The sequence below is a fragment of the Manis pentadactyla genome, chromosome 7, assembly GCF_030020395.1.
Source record: "Manis pentadactyla isolate mManPen7 chromosome 7, mManPen7.hap1, whole genome shotgun sequence".
NCBI lineage: Eukaryota > Metazoa > Chordata > Mammalia > Pholidota > Manidae > Manis > Manis pentadactyla.
This window is the reverse complement of record NC_080025.1, coordinates 58595029-58611696: the sequence shown is the minus strand read 5'-3', so window position 1 is coordinate 58611696 and position 16668 is coordinate 58595029. Positions and strand designations below refer to the sequence as shown.

Here is a 16668-nt window from a genome sequence, read left to right as displayed (position 1 = left end):
TTTCTTAAGTATTTATGTTTTCTAGGAATCTGCACTTACTTTGTAAACTGTCCTGGAGGTTTCATCCACCTCTACAACTTTCATGACTTCCAAATCATTCTTAACCTAATTCTATCTCATGAGCTCTGCCTGTATAGCCTTCTGCGCTAACAGACCTTTTAACTTAGATATATCATGACTGTAAAGTACATGTTCATGGTAGAAAACCCTTTTTATTTCCCACATTATTTCGGAATTTTAAATTAAATTAAATTTAGAGGCAGGGTCAGCAAATTTTCTACAGTAGGCCAGAGTAAATATTTAGAACATGGAACAGTATGGTTTCTGTTACAACTACGAAGCTCTTTTGTAACTGGAAAGCTAGAAAATATATGTAAATGAATGGCATGACTGGGCTCCAGTAAAACTTTACTCACAAAATCAGGCAGCAGGTGTGTTTAGTCTCAGGGATCCTAGTTTTCTGACTTCTTCTTTAGAGGAAGTGAATCTGATTTCTTTGGCTTAAGCTCATATAACTAGTTTAGTAGCACATCTTTTCTTAAAAAATATAAGAACAATTAGATAGGAATTTCTTATTTATTAGTAAATATTTATTGAGGGCTTGTTATGTACCAGCCATTGTTTAAAGAAAGGAGGACATAGCACCATACCTAAAATCTTGTATTTATATTCAAATTGTTTTTCCTCTTGTAAAATGGAAAAAAATCACTTATTAAACAGTCCTAACCTAGAAGAAATGGACAACTTTCTAGAAAAATATAACCTTCCAAGGCCGACCCAGGGAGAAACAGAAAATCTGAACAGACCAATTACCAGCAACAAAATTGAACTGGTAATCAAAAAACTACCTAAGAACAAAACCCCTGGACCAGATGGCTTCACGGCTGAATTTTATCAAACATTTAGTGAAGACCTAATACCCAGACACAGAAAATAAAAAGTTTTCCAAAGTTTAGAAGAGGGAATACTTCCAAACTCATTCTATGAGGCCAGCATCACTCTAATACCCAAACCAGGCAAAGACACCACAAAAAAAGAAAATTACAGACCAATATCTCTGATGAACATAGATGCAAAAATACTCAAAAAATATTAGCAAACCGAATTCCAAAATACATCAAAAAGATCATCCATCATGATCAAGTAGGATTTATTTCAGGGATGCAAGGATGGTACAACATTCGAAAATCCAGCAACATCATCCACCACATCAACAAAAAGAAGGACAAAAACCACATGATCATCTCCATAGATGCTGAAAAAGCATTTGACAAAAATTCAGCATACATTCATGATAAAAACTCTCAACAAAATGGGGATAGAGGGCAAGTACCTCAACATAATAAAGGCCATATATAACAAACCCACAGCCAACATCATACTTAACAGTGAGAAGCTGAAAGCTTTTCCTTTAAGATTGGGAACAAGACAAGGATGCCCACTTTCCCCACTTCTATTCAACATAGCACTGGAGGTCCTAGCCATGGCAATCAGACAACACAAAGAAATAAAAGGCACCCAGATTGGCAAGGAAGAAGTTAAACTGTCTTTGTTTGCAGAAGACATGATATTGTACATAAAAACCCTTAAAGAATCCACTCCAAAACTACTAGATCTAATATCTGAATTCAGCAAAGTTGCATGATACAAAATTAATACACAGAAATCTGTGGCATTCCTATACAGTAACAATGAACTAGTAGTTGCATCAAAAAGAATAAAATACCTAGGAATAAACCTAACCAAGGAAGTGAAAGACCTATACCCTGAAAACTACAAGACACTCTGAAGACAAATTAAAGAAGATACCAATAAATGGAAACACATCCCGTGCTCATGGAAAGGAAGAATTAATATTGTCAAAATGGCCATCCTGCCTAAAGCAATCTATAGATTCAATGCAATTCCTATCAAAATACCAACAGCATTCTTCAATGAACTAGAGAAAATCATTCTAAAATTCATATGGAACCACAAAAGACCTCAGATAGCCAAAGCAATTCTGAGAAGGAAGAATAAAGCTGGGGGCATTACGCTCCCTAACTTCAAGCTCTACTACAAAGCCACAGTAATCAAGACAATTTGGTACTGGCACAAGAACAGACCCATAGACCAATGGAACAGACTAGAGAGCCGTGATATAAACCCAAGCATATATGGACAATTAATATATGGTAAATGAGCCATGGATATACAATGGGGAAATGACAGCCTTGTCAACAGCTGGTGTTGGCAAAACTGTACAGCTACATGCAAGAGAATGAAACTGATTACTGTTTAACCCCATACACAAAAGTTAACTCAAAATGGATCAAAGACTTGAATGTAAGTCATGAAACCATAAAATTCTTAGAAGACAATATAGGCAGAAATCTGAATATAAGGATGAGCAACTTCTTCCTGGATGCATCTCCTTGAGAAAGGGAAACCAAAGGAAAAATGAACTCATGGGACTACAGCAAACTAAAAAGTTTCTGTACGGCAAAGGACACCATCAACAGAACAAAAAGGCATCCTACAGTATGGGAGAATATATTTGTAAATGACATATCCAACAAGGGGTTAACATTCAAAATATATAAAGAACTTACATGCCTCAACACCCAAAAAGCAAATAACCCAATTAACAGATGGGCAGAGGATATGAAGAGACAGTTCTCCAAAGAAGAAATTCAGATGGCCAAGAGACACATGAAAAGATGCTCCACATCACTAATCATCAGGAAAATGCAAATTAAAACCACAATGAGATATCACCTCACACCCGTAAGGATGGCCAGCATCGAAAAGACTAAGAACAACAAATGCTGGCGAGGATGCGGAGAAAGGGGAACGCTCCTACACTGCTGGTGGGAATGTAAGCTAGTTCAACCATTGTGGGAAGCAATATGGAGGTTCCTCAAAAAACTACAAGTAGAAATACCATTTGACCCGGGAATCCCACTCCTTGGAATTTACCCAAAGAATACAACTTATCAGATTCAAAAAGACATATGCACCCCTATGTTCATCGCAGCACTTTTTACAATAGCCAGTATATGGAAGCAACCTAAGTGTCCATCAGTAGATGAATGGATAAAGAAGATGTGGTACATACACACAGTGGAATACTATTCAGCCATAAGAAAGAAACAAATCCTACAATTTGCAACAACATGGATGGAGCTGGAGGACATTATGCTCAGTGAAATAAGCCAGGCGGAGAAAGACAAATGCCAAATGATTTCCCTCATTTGTGCAGTATAACAATGAAGCAAAACTGAAGGAACAAAATGGCAGCAGACTCAGAGACTCCAAGAATGAACTAGTGGTTACCAAAGAGGAGGGGTGTGGGAGGGTGGGTGGGGAGGGTGGGAGGATGGGATTGAGGGGTATTATGTTTAGTACACATGGTGTGGGGGATCACAGGGAAAACAGTGTAGCTCACAGAAGCACATAGTGGATCTCTGGCATCTTGCTGCACTGATGGACAGTGACTGTATTGGGGTATGGGTGGGGAGTTGATAATATGGGTAAATGTAGTAACCACATTGTTTCTCATGTGAAACCTTCATAAGAGTGTATATCAATCATAACAATAAAAAACTAAAACACACACACACAAAAAAAAACCCAGTCCAGTTCTTCACTTGCCCTCTGGATCTCATCCCCTCTCACCCTTTTAAGATCTTGACACTTGCCTCTTGCCTGCAATTATCCTACATCTTCAACTTCTCTTTTGCTCATTGCCATCTCACATAAGTATCTTAAAACTCCTCCCCTCTTTTATTAATTATTCCATTTCTCTGTTCCTCTTTATAGCAAAGTCCATGAGAGTTGTTTGCACTCAACATCAGGCTGCACAGCACCACTACAACTACCCAGATTGTCAAACTGATTTGTAGCTTTCTGTAATTCATATTGATTTTTAAGTATTTGATGTAAATAACCATCCCTCCTACTATAAAGATCTAACTCTGTTGGCTTTTTGGGTACCACGCTTAAATGGCCACTCTTTTCATTTTTGGCTTGATTTTCTTCTGCCCTCTAGTCTGTCCCCTCCCCTTCATCTTTTTCTTTAAATAATTCCATCTCTATCCAGTTACTTAAGCCTAAACCCTCAATTGTCATTTGATTGCTCCTTTTCCCTCACCTTCTACATCTAATTCTTTGGTCAATCGTGTGTCTCTTTCTGAAGTATATTTAGAATCTGTACGGTTCTCTCCATTTCTACCACTGTCTTACTCCAAGGCCTTGTCATCCCTTGCCTGGACACTGTCGCAAAGTATTCTCCATGTTTCTCTTTTGTCTTCTACAATTCAATCTCAGCAAAGAGGTTAATGTGATTTTTCTTCTGAAGCATAGATTAAATCATATATTAATCCTACTTAAAAGCCTTCCAGTGATTTCTTGTTTTACTTAAAATAAAAAGTAACAACTTTTGACCCCAAAGGCCCCATTTCTCTAATCTCTACTTGATAATCTACTTGATTCTCCCCTTAGCCTGCTATTACTCTGACATTGATAGTATTTTCCTTGTTCTTTGAACATTCTGTATTTGTTTCTGCCTTTGGGCCTTTGTACTTGCCATTCCCTCTGCGTGAAACATTCTTCTTTTATTCTTAGCATAGTCTTAGCTGAACTCCAATAAGCCTTTCCAGGGAGGCCTTCCCTCTCACCTATCTAAAATAGTATCTGAAAATCCTCTCTGAAATACTTTGTTTTATTTCATTATTTCTTTTTTAACCTTGAAGCTTATTATATAGGAATGATTGTTAAATACTTGTATCTTAGTTAATTCCATTGCACTTGTTTAGGAGAGAGAGAGTTAAAGCTAGAAATATTTACAGCCTATTCGTTGTAGAAAGATATGAGGAGCTATAGAATTGAACAAAACGTCCCTTGTATGTAAAAATTTTACACAAAATGTGATTTCAAAGAGTTAGTTGATTGCTATAGATTGTTAAGGTTAGCAGTTCTGGTTAGTACCTATTTCAGGAAGCTGGAAAATACTAAGAGGCATTAGGAAACTAGCAGAACTAAAAGAGTGACTAGAGAGAGATTGAAATTTACTACCTAAATTATCTCAGTGACTGTCCATATTCTACCATATTGACCATGGTAGAATACATTAACACAGAATGTCGAAGCAGGAGGGATATACAATTTTTCCAATATAAGAATTTTAACAAGTGATGGTATTTTTTTAAGTGATAGTATTTTGACTTGGAAAATTTAAATCACAGTCTCTTTAACTGATGAAGGATTAAATGATAATATCCCAGATCATATAGTTAAAAGTAGGAGTTTAAAATATAATTTTGTTTTCTTAACTCTTGAGTCTAAGCAAAGAACACTTTTTGGAAGCTCTATAATAATGTGCTATGGATTAAAAATAGGCACTTGAAGCTAAACAGCCAAATCACAGAATGCCATTGTGAATAAAAAAACCAAATGAAAGGTTTCTTTCAGAATAGAGGGAAAAGTAGACTCAAAGAAGTTTGGTATGTCATGTTATAACTAGAATTAAATGAATGAAAAAATGATTTGAAGCATATTCAGCAAATGACACCAAGTTTGGTAAGGTTTTAAAAGACATGTTATAAGATGAAAGACTGCTAGGGAATTAATGGGAACTTCTTGTTGGTAGCGTTTTGATAGATTCAGAGATTATTAAGTGTTAAGTATTCTTTTAGTAATAAAATTTGAATGTCTTTTATTTCCATATTGTTATTGAAAGCAACCAATTATCAGATTAGTCTAACAGTGGTTAATGCATCCTATGTTCTATACCTAATAAAAAATTAATGTAGGTAAATCACTAAGGTGGGTTGGTTCCATACTTGAGAATTGAGGGAACCCAAGGATAAAGTCACAAAATTATTAGTTGTAATAGTAAGATGCATACTATAATATCCCTTTCTTAAATAAAAAGATTACCAGGTTTGGACTCTGGGCACCATACACTGATGAAGATCACTTCGAAACTAGACAGAGTGCTAAGTGTTTTTCAGTGAAGCCAATAACTGAACAAAGAAGTTCTATGAATGTAGTCCCCAGGGGGCTCTCTGTGCTCTATGAAGTTTTGAAATTTGCAGTCTTAACTTTGAGGTAGAAAAAAAATTTATTTAAAATCCTGATGACTACCCCTTTAATACCAAATGCTGACTGCCATGAGATTTTAGTGCAAGTGCTTGAGTTTGTGTTCAATAGTGTTGGGACACAGAAAATAAAAAGACCTTATTTAACATAGTGTCTCTCCAAATCTAAATCCACAAAGAAAAATCCCCCTCTTTCTATTACAGGAGTTTGTATATTACTTACTTTTGAGAAATGGCTAAATAAACACTATACTGAAGTCTAACTGACCTCTCCATACTCCTTGAAGACTCTCCATGGCATGTTTTCCTATCTTTTTGCATATATATGAGATATTGTCTCTCCATTATTACTGCCTATTTTCTTAATATATTTTTTCAATAGAAGATACACCTGGTATAAAATTCAGATGTTCAAAGTCTGCATATCTTTCAGAAGCACTCTCATTCAGTGAAACCTCATGATGTTTTCCTTATCCTTCCTGTTACTCAAGTAGAGGTGTCTTTCTCTTAAACCTCCTAGAGTCTAGAGCCTAGAACTTTGACCTTTTGCAACTCCTATGAGGTCTTTTTGGGTTCAAGTAAACATTTAGACGTACAAGATTATCATAGGCCATACTTGGCACTAGTCTATGTGGTATACAGCTTGACACAGTAGCATCAGGTGTTCCTGTCTGTGGGAGACCATGTAGGAATACAGTCAACTATCCAGGAGCTATTTTCTTTGGCTTCTCAGGTGATTGGGGACAAGGAGACTAGATCTACACTGGGCAGATATGAGAAGTTCCCTGATTTAGAAGCCTCATGCCCCTCAGAGGCCAAAATTTCTTGTAATAAGTGTAGGCAGAGTTTCTTGTAAGGGACATGACAGTTACCAGTAGTCACGACATCCTCATCAAGAATTTGTAGTTTTCCCAGTCCAGATACAATTAACTTTTCAATCAAGGGTCATTTTATTAATTTGCTTAGCAGTATAGCAAATTAGCTTACCAGGTTTTTAGGGGAACAGAGGTAAAAAGTTAGCTAAAGACCAGTCTCATGCAGAAGAGGAAAGATGTGTTAAGCATTGACCTGTATCTTTTTTAAGGCATTACCTGATTTTTGCCTTGTTTGGTGGTTTTTGTGCACTTGTCTTTTTTTGCCAACTCTGCTGCTCCTTCCAAGATCAGAAACTCTTTGAGGGATATGAGTATGTGTTCTGTCTTTTTACCCTGTCTGGGATCTAACAAAATACCTTAAACATGTAGTGAACATCATCATAGAACTGTTTGTTGAAATATAGTTTGTGTGTTTCTTTGAGTATAAGGTGAATTCACCAAAAGACATAGAAAAAAATTCTATGAGTGGGATTTATCATAGGTGGAAACAAAGTTTATAGGAATAAACTTTCTGGATGAAGTGATATAAATAGTGGTATCCTCCGCCAGAATTACTGAGGTTGTTCTTACTGTAATGTCTGTATGATTTTTTTTGAATAGGGACTACTTAATGACATCCAGATTCATTCCTTCAAGTACTGAAAGCTTATTGATGGTAATAAAATATAGATTTTTTTTTCTTATAATTAATCTACAAATACATGAAGAACATTATGTTTACTAGTCTCCCCCCTTCACCAAGTCCCCCCCCCACACCCCATTACAGTCACAGTCCATCTGCATAGTAAGTTGCTATAGAATCACTACTTGTCTTCACTGTTGCACAGCCCTCTCCATGCCCCCCCATGCTAATTATACATGCTAATCGTAATACCCCCTTTCTTTTTCCCCCACCCTTATCCCTCCCTTCCCACCCATCCTCCCTAGTCCCTTTCCCTTTTGTAACTGTTAGTCCATTCTTGGGTTCTGTGATTCGACTGCTGTTTTGTTCCTTCAGTTTTTCTTTATTCTTATACTCCACATATGAGTGAAATCATTTGATACTTGTCTTTCTCTGCCTGGCTTATTTCACTGAGCATAATACCCTCTAGTTCCATCCATGTTGTTGCAAGTGGTAGGATTTGTTTTCTTCTTATGGCTGAATAATATTCCATTGTGTATATGTACCACATCTTCTTTATCCATTTATCTACTGATGGACATTTAGGTTGCTTCCATTTCTTGGCTATTGTAAATAGTGCTGCAATAAACATAGGGGTGCATCTGAAAATACAGATTTGAGAGGACTTAAGTCAGCAGAAAATGGCAAATATTTCACAGTAGGTAATAAAAAATGCTAAGATAAGAGCATTTCTTGACTCTGATACAGTAAGCCACTGTGTCAAGAGAATCCAGCAAAATGATGATCATCATGGCTCATCTTCACTTTGTACAAAGTATATAATGCTCATGGCTGCAGTACCCTGCCTTTCTGTCTGCCACATCTTACTGAAAAAAATTAATGGATTTGAAGAAAGATAAATGGTAACAGGGCTTAAGGGGCTGTGTTACAAAGATGGCTAGTAAGATTTGAGACCTCTGTAATGGGAAACTTGATAGTTGAGTGGAGGTATGTTCGAACCCATCGGTATGTGTAGGTTCTTAGATAGTCATTTAATGTTAAAACATGAAACCTGCGGAGTACTTTTACAGCTTTAAAGAGAGGATTAAAAGATAATAAAGTATTCCTTTATAGAGGTTTTGGATAAAATTATCACTATTTTCCAAGAAGCTCACATACTGCTTCTAGTTCAACGTGTTGGATATTAGATTGCATGAACAGTGAATCTAATGCACTGTGGCAGATTTTGTTAATCTACATAAACTTCTATATGTATATTGTATTAATTATTCCACAAAATCATGTTGACTTTTCATTGGCATGCTTAAGGCGTAACCTATATGGATAGACTTTTTCAAAATCATTCAAAACAGAAACTTCAAATTATTAATTTAAAAACAACTTAAACATTTAAAAAATTTCTGCTGTCAATGATAGTGATTCTTTGCTTACCTAGCTTTTGTGTTAAAATTATGGTTGGTTTTATGCAGTAATTGGAACTAAAACTGGAACATTAATCCCATCCTGTTGTTACAGCATTTTCTTTCTTTCTCCTATTCTGTTAGTAGTAAATAATTTTTACTACAGTAATAGGTTCTTGTCTCCTGGAGCTTATAATGCCATTAAAAGACATAAGGAAAGTAAGTATACGAAACTGCCTTACTACACTGATGGACAGTGACTTTAATGGGGTATGTGAGGGGGACTTGATAATATGGGTGAATGTAGAACCACAATGTTGCTCATGTGAAGCCTTCATAATATTGTATATCAATGATACCTTAATAAAAAATAAAAAAATAAAAGGTCACACAGCTAGTTAATGATAGTGATAAGGCTGTAGTTTAAAAAAAAAGGAAAGTTGTGTATGTATATTGCTGTGTTCCTGTTAGATTAGTGACACATACACATACCACAGTGTGTAACAATAAAACCTGTTTTACTTCTCTGATTAATTTAATGTTCTCAATCACTGGTCTAGAATTGTAGAGTTTATCATATCAACATTGAAGATTCAGGATTACAGATTACACTTTCTGATGTAGAGTATAGTCTTTTACTATGTGAAGCATTCATATGTATATATGGACTCAACTTTAAGAAAATATATTGTAAAAATCTGCTTTAAAAAGGATTACAAAGGAACTGTTTAATTTGAAAGCATTTATTTTGGTATAATTTGGGGAGTTAAGGGAGTATACTTTAAAAGAAATAAGCTTTATAAGGACTTTAGCAAATATTTACTACTCAATAAATATTAAGTGATATAAATACCAGCAATGTTTGATATCTTGCATTATTTATTTATTTAAGAACAGGTGATTTACTTAAACACAAACTCTAGCAGGCTTGTATGTGAGCCACTTTTTGGAAGTTTGAATTATTGTGGAGTTAGGCTTTTAAAATAAAATTTAAAAGCAACTTCAGACTGGATACTCATAGTATACTTATGAGCAAATAAGTAGTGTTATGCATCTGTAATGAATTCTAATTGAGAAAATGCATATTCATCGTTTGTGTCATTTGAGCTTCATTCATATTGCTGAGGATAAAGTGAAGAAGGTACATTTATCTCCACTCTACAAATAAAAACCTCAAGTTCAGAAAGGTGATACTCAACTATACCCATTGAATGGTCAGCCTTAGACATTAAGTCCCAATAGAATATTTCTATTCTGGCCACAATTCCTACATGTTGCTTTAATTATAGTATTGTAGGTCAGGAATTGGTACAACTCCACTTCTTCTGTGTAATTTTTAAAGAATTTTAAAGGAACTCATATTGTAAAATAATCAAAGACAGATTGGCAATATCCATTTTAGGTGCATTTACCTTTTTGTTTAGCCTTTGTATCTCCAGGAATCCATGATGTAGAAATAGTACCATGTATGCAGAAAAGATGTATAGATAGTTAACAATTGTAGCGATACCTTTAACAGTGAAAAACAGAAACAATTTAAATATCCACCAATAGGGAAATTGTTAAGTAAGCTATGGTATATTCATATAATGAAATAAGCAGTTACTACCAAAAATAAGGAAGATATGTATTGACATTGAAAGGTGGAAAAAAGCAAATTGTGAATGCATATAGCATGTTCTCATTTTTAAAAAACTGTTAGATAAATTTATGGATAGAAAAATTTGGAGGGGGATACATGGCATCTTAACATGGGTGTCTCTAGTTTCGATGAAGAAATGGCCTTTCATTTTTATTATGTACTTCTGTATTTAAGTTTTATACAATGAGCATGTATTAATTTTGAAAATAAGAAACTTTTTTTAAAGAATGAATAAGTGAATTTTTAACAACAGCATAGACATTTGGTGAGTATTGCCATTTAAGGGGATTGAGAACTTTGTGGAGATGCTTCTTTTGTGTTCTTCAAAATCATTTAACAACCTCTCTCTACTGATTCTAGGTCCCATAGAAGCAGGCACTTAGAGCTTAATTGAGACTTTGTCAGGGGAATGAGTGAAGGGGGTGGGCAGACAGTATATCAAGAAGCAGTTGACTATAGAAATAGCATCAATTAGTGTGTAACTGCAGCAAGAAGTCTTAAACCATGAAAAGTTGCAAATAGTACTAAGTTCTAAGGGTAAATTTTGAATAAGAGATTGATAAGGATTATCATGAAAAAATCATCAAAAATGGTGGCTATGGTTAAGAATAAGGCACGGAAATGAGTCCCAATATTGTGTGTGTGCAAGGGAGAAATTAATTTCATTGTGTGACTTGCCCTGCGAAGTAGGTTTTCTATCGCATTAATAAATAGGAATTATACCAGGATAAGGCCCAGGAGGACTGACAAGAGTAAAGAAGTTGGGAAAGTGATGTATGTAATGCTAAGCCAGGGAGCTTACAAGTCAGCCAGAGTGGGGAGTTGTTACTCCCACTTGTATTAGTCACCAGCGAGGTCATCATCACTTAACCATTACCAGGCCAGAACTGCTGATCTTACTCTACCACAGACGGCTGCTGCTGTTTTTTCCCAAGCTAGCCCTCATTCATTGCAACGTTTCCTATTTTTAACATCACTGGTATTTCCAAGGTTTTGTTATATCTTTACATCTTTGCTATATCTGTTACATTAACACATACGCATAGTTTTGAACATTGAAATGTATACTTCACTTTCAAATTAGGGTCCGTATAGATTCAGTGTGTCCTTAGTCCTGTTTAAATTATTTCTACCACTTTTCTCTACCCCTGTACATAGTATTTCCAGTGCCACTCAGTCTCTTAAATAATGTTTAATCTGTAGTGATTTTTTAAAATGATAGATAGGGAAATGATATTTGAACTTGGGTCTCTTAAATAATGTTTAATCTGTAGTGATTTTTTAAAATGATAGATAGGGAAATGATATTTGAACTTGGAGGTGGGACATTTAATTTACTTAATTAAAAATTTTGTTATAACACAGAATCTAGATAGGATATGTATTATCTACAGGGTTGTATAGCCAATAAAATCAGTGCTTATAATTTTTAATTAACTTAAAAAATAAAATAAATGGAATTCTGTTTGATGCAACTTTTTTCCTTCCAGACCAGAATCTGTAGAAGCTAGCCCTGTGGTAGTTGAGAAATCCAACAGTTATCCCCACCAGTTATATACCAGCAGCTCGCATCATTCACACAGTTACATTGGTTTGCCCTATGCGGTAAGTGTCAAAATATTTCTCTGGAAGGGTATTTTTTATATCTAGAGGTTGAAGGTAGATGTGTATGGTATTGTGCCTCCAACTGAATATTTAAAAAGCATACTTGATTTATACTACCTAAACAATTAGGTATATAATTGATTGTTTAATTTTTCATTGATCTATATTTATGCAAGGGATTAAAATTCTATAAGGAATTCTCTACAAGTTTATTATTTTTTGTATTTTATGCTATGAATAGTTCAATATTATAGTAATTTTTTATCTTCTTTATAAAAAGACTGTAGATAGAATTGTACCATTTACTTTTGTTTCTAAATTACATAGGAAATTATATAGTTACCAGTTATTGAGCACTTATGTACCAGGCTCTGTGCTAACCATTTTTACATGTATCTCATTTACTCTTCAAAAATAACCTCATGAGACAGGTAGAATTTTGATCCCTATTTCATAGCTGCTAAAATAAAAGCTTAAGAAGTTAACTTTTTGAATGTTACATAGCAAGTAAGAGGCAGAGCTTATATTGAAACAGCTGCAGAACTGGACAGATTTGTGATATTATCATAGTACAATTGGGAGAGATTTTTACTACTGGACTACATTTTAAAAATACCAAATTTAAAAAAATCCCCAATTATATACTTTATGTTTTTTGTAGTTGTTTTCATTATTCTTTAGCCCCCACATTCCTGAGGGTTTTTTTTTAACCTCTATTCTCACATGTTGAATCTCCTTTTATCTTGAAGGCAGAGCTATGTGACCATAGGACTGTGACCATGTCTTCTGATTTGTGGGGAGAGAGTGGAGTTTGAGGGAAGTCGTGAAAGGTGATCAAGGTTGTAGATAGACATTTTCACTTACTACTGTGGTTTAATATCTAGCTTCACCAAGTGATTATTTTAAAGGTATTAAGGAAGAAATGGGCCAATTTCCTATCTCTCAAATATTGAAATTAAGGATTTAATTTTATTTAAGTCACTTAGTGTATGTCTTTATTGAAATTATATTGTGTTATATTTTGCTCAATTATCCAGGACCACAATTATGGTGCTCGTCCTCCTCCAACACCTCCGGCTTCCCCTCCTCCATCAGTTCTTATTAGCAAAAATGAAGTAGGCATATTCACCACTCCTAATTTTGATGAAACTTCCAGTGCTACTACAATCAGCACATCTGAGGATGGAAGTTATGGTACTGATGTAACCAGGTGCATATGTGGTTTTACACATGATGATGGATACATGATCTGTTGTGACAAATGCAGGTAAAATATTGCACACCATTAGTTTATTTTTCTTGAATGCTGCTAACCTTGATTGTTAATGTTGGCAAATATAATTAGAGACACTTTTGGAGGAATTAATGCATTTTTAAAATGAGACTTCACTACTATCAATGCAGTGTTTTGCTCCTAGAAAAAGCCCCTATGGGAAAAAAACTATCTTACAATTTATTAGAAATCCTTATTGTTAATTGAGTAACAGGCAATCAGTTCTGAACTTTATTCATGTAGGATCACATCTCTGTCTTCACTCATTCAATAGTAATATAACTACATACAGTAGTAAACAAGATAGAAATGAGAGGAGATTTGAGTCCTGTGTATTTCCTTTGGAATTATTTGTGCTGTATAGTCAACTGTGATTTTCCATTTTTGGGGGAATTATACATTTTTGTTGATGTTTGTTTGACCTGACTCTCTCACCTCCTTTTGACTTGAACCTTGCAGCACTCTGGAGTCTCCTTGAACCAGAACCACAGTCTCCCCTCCCCCAACCCTGGTTCAACCACCAAGAAAGGCCTCCTCCCCTAGAGAAGGTGTGATTGGGACAGAAAGTGGGGTTTTGTTTTTGTTTTTTGTGTTTTTGATTTTGTTTTTGTGGGAGGGATTTGGGGAGGATGGAGAGGGAACAGTAGGATTTCAACCTGAAAGTTACTGAATCCACCCCCTGCATAGGGCAGGAAGCAGAGATTATTTAAGCAGTGCACTGTAGAGGGTTAAGAATTTACAAAATTTTCTGGGTCTGGTCCTTATGGCATAGTTTCATTATTTGATTTGAAGGAGTATAGCATATACCCATATTTGAATGTGAGTGTAAAAATATATCCTAGAACCAAATATAAATTACTATGTAAAACTTATAATATTTTTCCCATCTATGAGACTAGATGACTAAGAATTGGATGTTATTGATACAAACATGCAGTTAGGGTTGTATTTCAAGAAGTTGATTTACCTTTACCAAAAGAGGGGGAAATTAATCTTACACGGTATGTGAAATTTGGTATTTCTATGCAAAGTTGTAATGTTAATAGTTAGTGTTTTAATAAATACATTGTGGTACCATTTCAAGTTTAAAAATAAATTCTCATTATCTGTGATACATATTATTACAATTTGCAATCACTTCAATAAGTTTATTCAGGAGGTAAATTTTAAACCTAAAAAAATAACTTTAGTGCTAACTTGTTTTCTTCATTTTTTTATTAGCTACTTATTAGAAAAGCTCAATTCATATTTAGGCAATTATATTAAATAGCTTTCTCTTAGCTGATCTTGTCTAATGTGATAAATTACATACTATTTGCCAGTGTTTTTATTTTAATACATAATATAAACAGTGTTTTTCCTTTGGTTTAATTACAATGATCTGTATATAATACAGAATTATCTCTGTTAGAAAAGAGTGAAATAGTCCTTAGGATTTATATCTATCTACAAATTCTTGAAGGACCAGTTCACAGTTTTTCAAGGTATTTGCCTCTCAGCAACTGCTGTCTTTGTTAGGAATCTGTTTTTTGTTATTGTTCTATTTTTCTACTGTTTAACCTGTAGTGTACTGCAAGACTTAATCTGTCTTCCTCTATTCTTGTTTTACATTGCCTCTGTGTATTTTCATGTACCTGCTGCCCATACTCATCTCTTCCAAATTTGACATCTGGAGCGCTGATCATTTATTCATTTTCTAGTTTTGTGTCTTCTTTTATCTGCATGACATTATCACTTAACTCCCCCAAATTTAATCTAATTTGTTATTCTAACTTTGCTTATCAGATGCTGTGCTTTTCTTTTTCACTTTTTACCCCCACATTTTTTTTACATATTCCATTACCTTCCACATTCTACCAGTTCTTTTCCTAGTATCCTCTTTAAGAGGTGAAGAGCAATAGAAGAGCAGATAACTTAGTAGTTATTTATTAAAAGTGGCTAATTATTATGTAAAGAACAATTAAGACTATCTTTAGAAACAAGTATATGTATCAACTTTAGGCCAATTAAAGTCTTGGCAATAGAATACAATATTAATAACAAATCGAGAAGTTTGCCTCAAGCTATTCCATGTATTCCATTAAAAAATAGAGGAGAGAATAGGTTTAATCTCTATTGTCATGGAATGTCTCTTGGATTCTCTAACTTAATCTTCTCTACCATCATTTCTAGTTCTGTCATTTTTTAATTCAGGTCTGGAATATCAGAAAGACCTCTAAATTGCTTTTCCTGCTTAGAGTTTCTTAACATACTTGAATTAACACTGTATACAACCAAGGCACCTATAGTTGTTGCCTGCTGCCAGTTAGAGGAATCTATATACATCCCGACATTCTAAGTACTGTATAATCTGGCCGTACTTTACTAATCCAGTTTTACTCCCTCTTTATTTCTTCAAATAAACATTCCTCTTCATGTATATTAGCTGCCTTCTGGCTGTTGCTTCTCATACCTATTTGAGAAAATGTTGCTATAATGACATCTTTTCTTCCTACTTTCTCAAACAAGGTTCTATGCAAGTCCATTATTTTCCAGGATACTTTTCCTGTGAACTCCCAACTAGTATCGACATCTCTTTTAATTCAGGTCTGGAATATCAGAAAGACCTATTTGTGGTATCTAATATTTGTAATGTATACCTTTTACATTTAAAACTTTATTTGCTTGAGAAATTTATATTATAGATATATTATTCTATATATGTCTTCTTGTTTTTACATCTCAAAAGTTTTATCTCCCCGAGGACATATTTCTGTGAATTCTTCACAATGCTAAATTCAAAGTAGGCACTCCTTAAGTGATAGTTAAATGGAATATCAAGTCTTAATTTAAGGATGATAGGATGATTTTAATAATATTTTGTATGTTTTTTTTTTTTTTAAGTGTTTGGCAACATATTGACTGCATGGGGATTGACAGGCAGCATATTCCTGATACTTACCTATGTGAACGTTGTCAGCCTAGGTAAGTTGTGCATACCAATCAATCAGATTGCCAGTGATTTTACAGAGGTGATCTTTAGTTAATAGAAGTTTGTGTATGAATTCTATATAAAGCAATTAATGGATTACTGTATTTAATCAATTCTAAGATACACTTTTCATTTTTTTGTTAATTTTTTATTCTGACATCTCTGAAATAAAGACAACTGTTGATAATGTGTCTAGGTTT

The 16668-nt window shown here is 34.5% G+C and overlaps 1 protein-coding gene across 4 annotated transcripts in view; it reads left to right on the top strand.

The window, feature by feature from the left end:
* KMT2E (lysine methyltransferase 2E (inactive)) overlaps positions 1-16668 on the top strand; it is a 93658-nt gene that overhangs the window by 35790 nt on the left and 41200 nt on the right. For all 4 annotated transcript variants that reach the window (XM_036892357.2, XM_036892359.2, XM_036892360.2 and 1 more), the window contains 3 exons: positions 12110-12224; positions 13262-13491; positions 16381-16461. In XM_036892357.2, coding sequence (XP_036748252.2) covers positions 12110-12224; positions 13262-13491; positions 16381-16461 — 426 coding nt within the window. The remainder of the gene's footprint in view (positions 1-12109; positions 12225-13261; positions 13492-16380; positions 16462-16668) is intronic.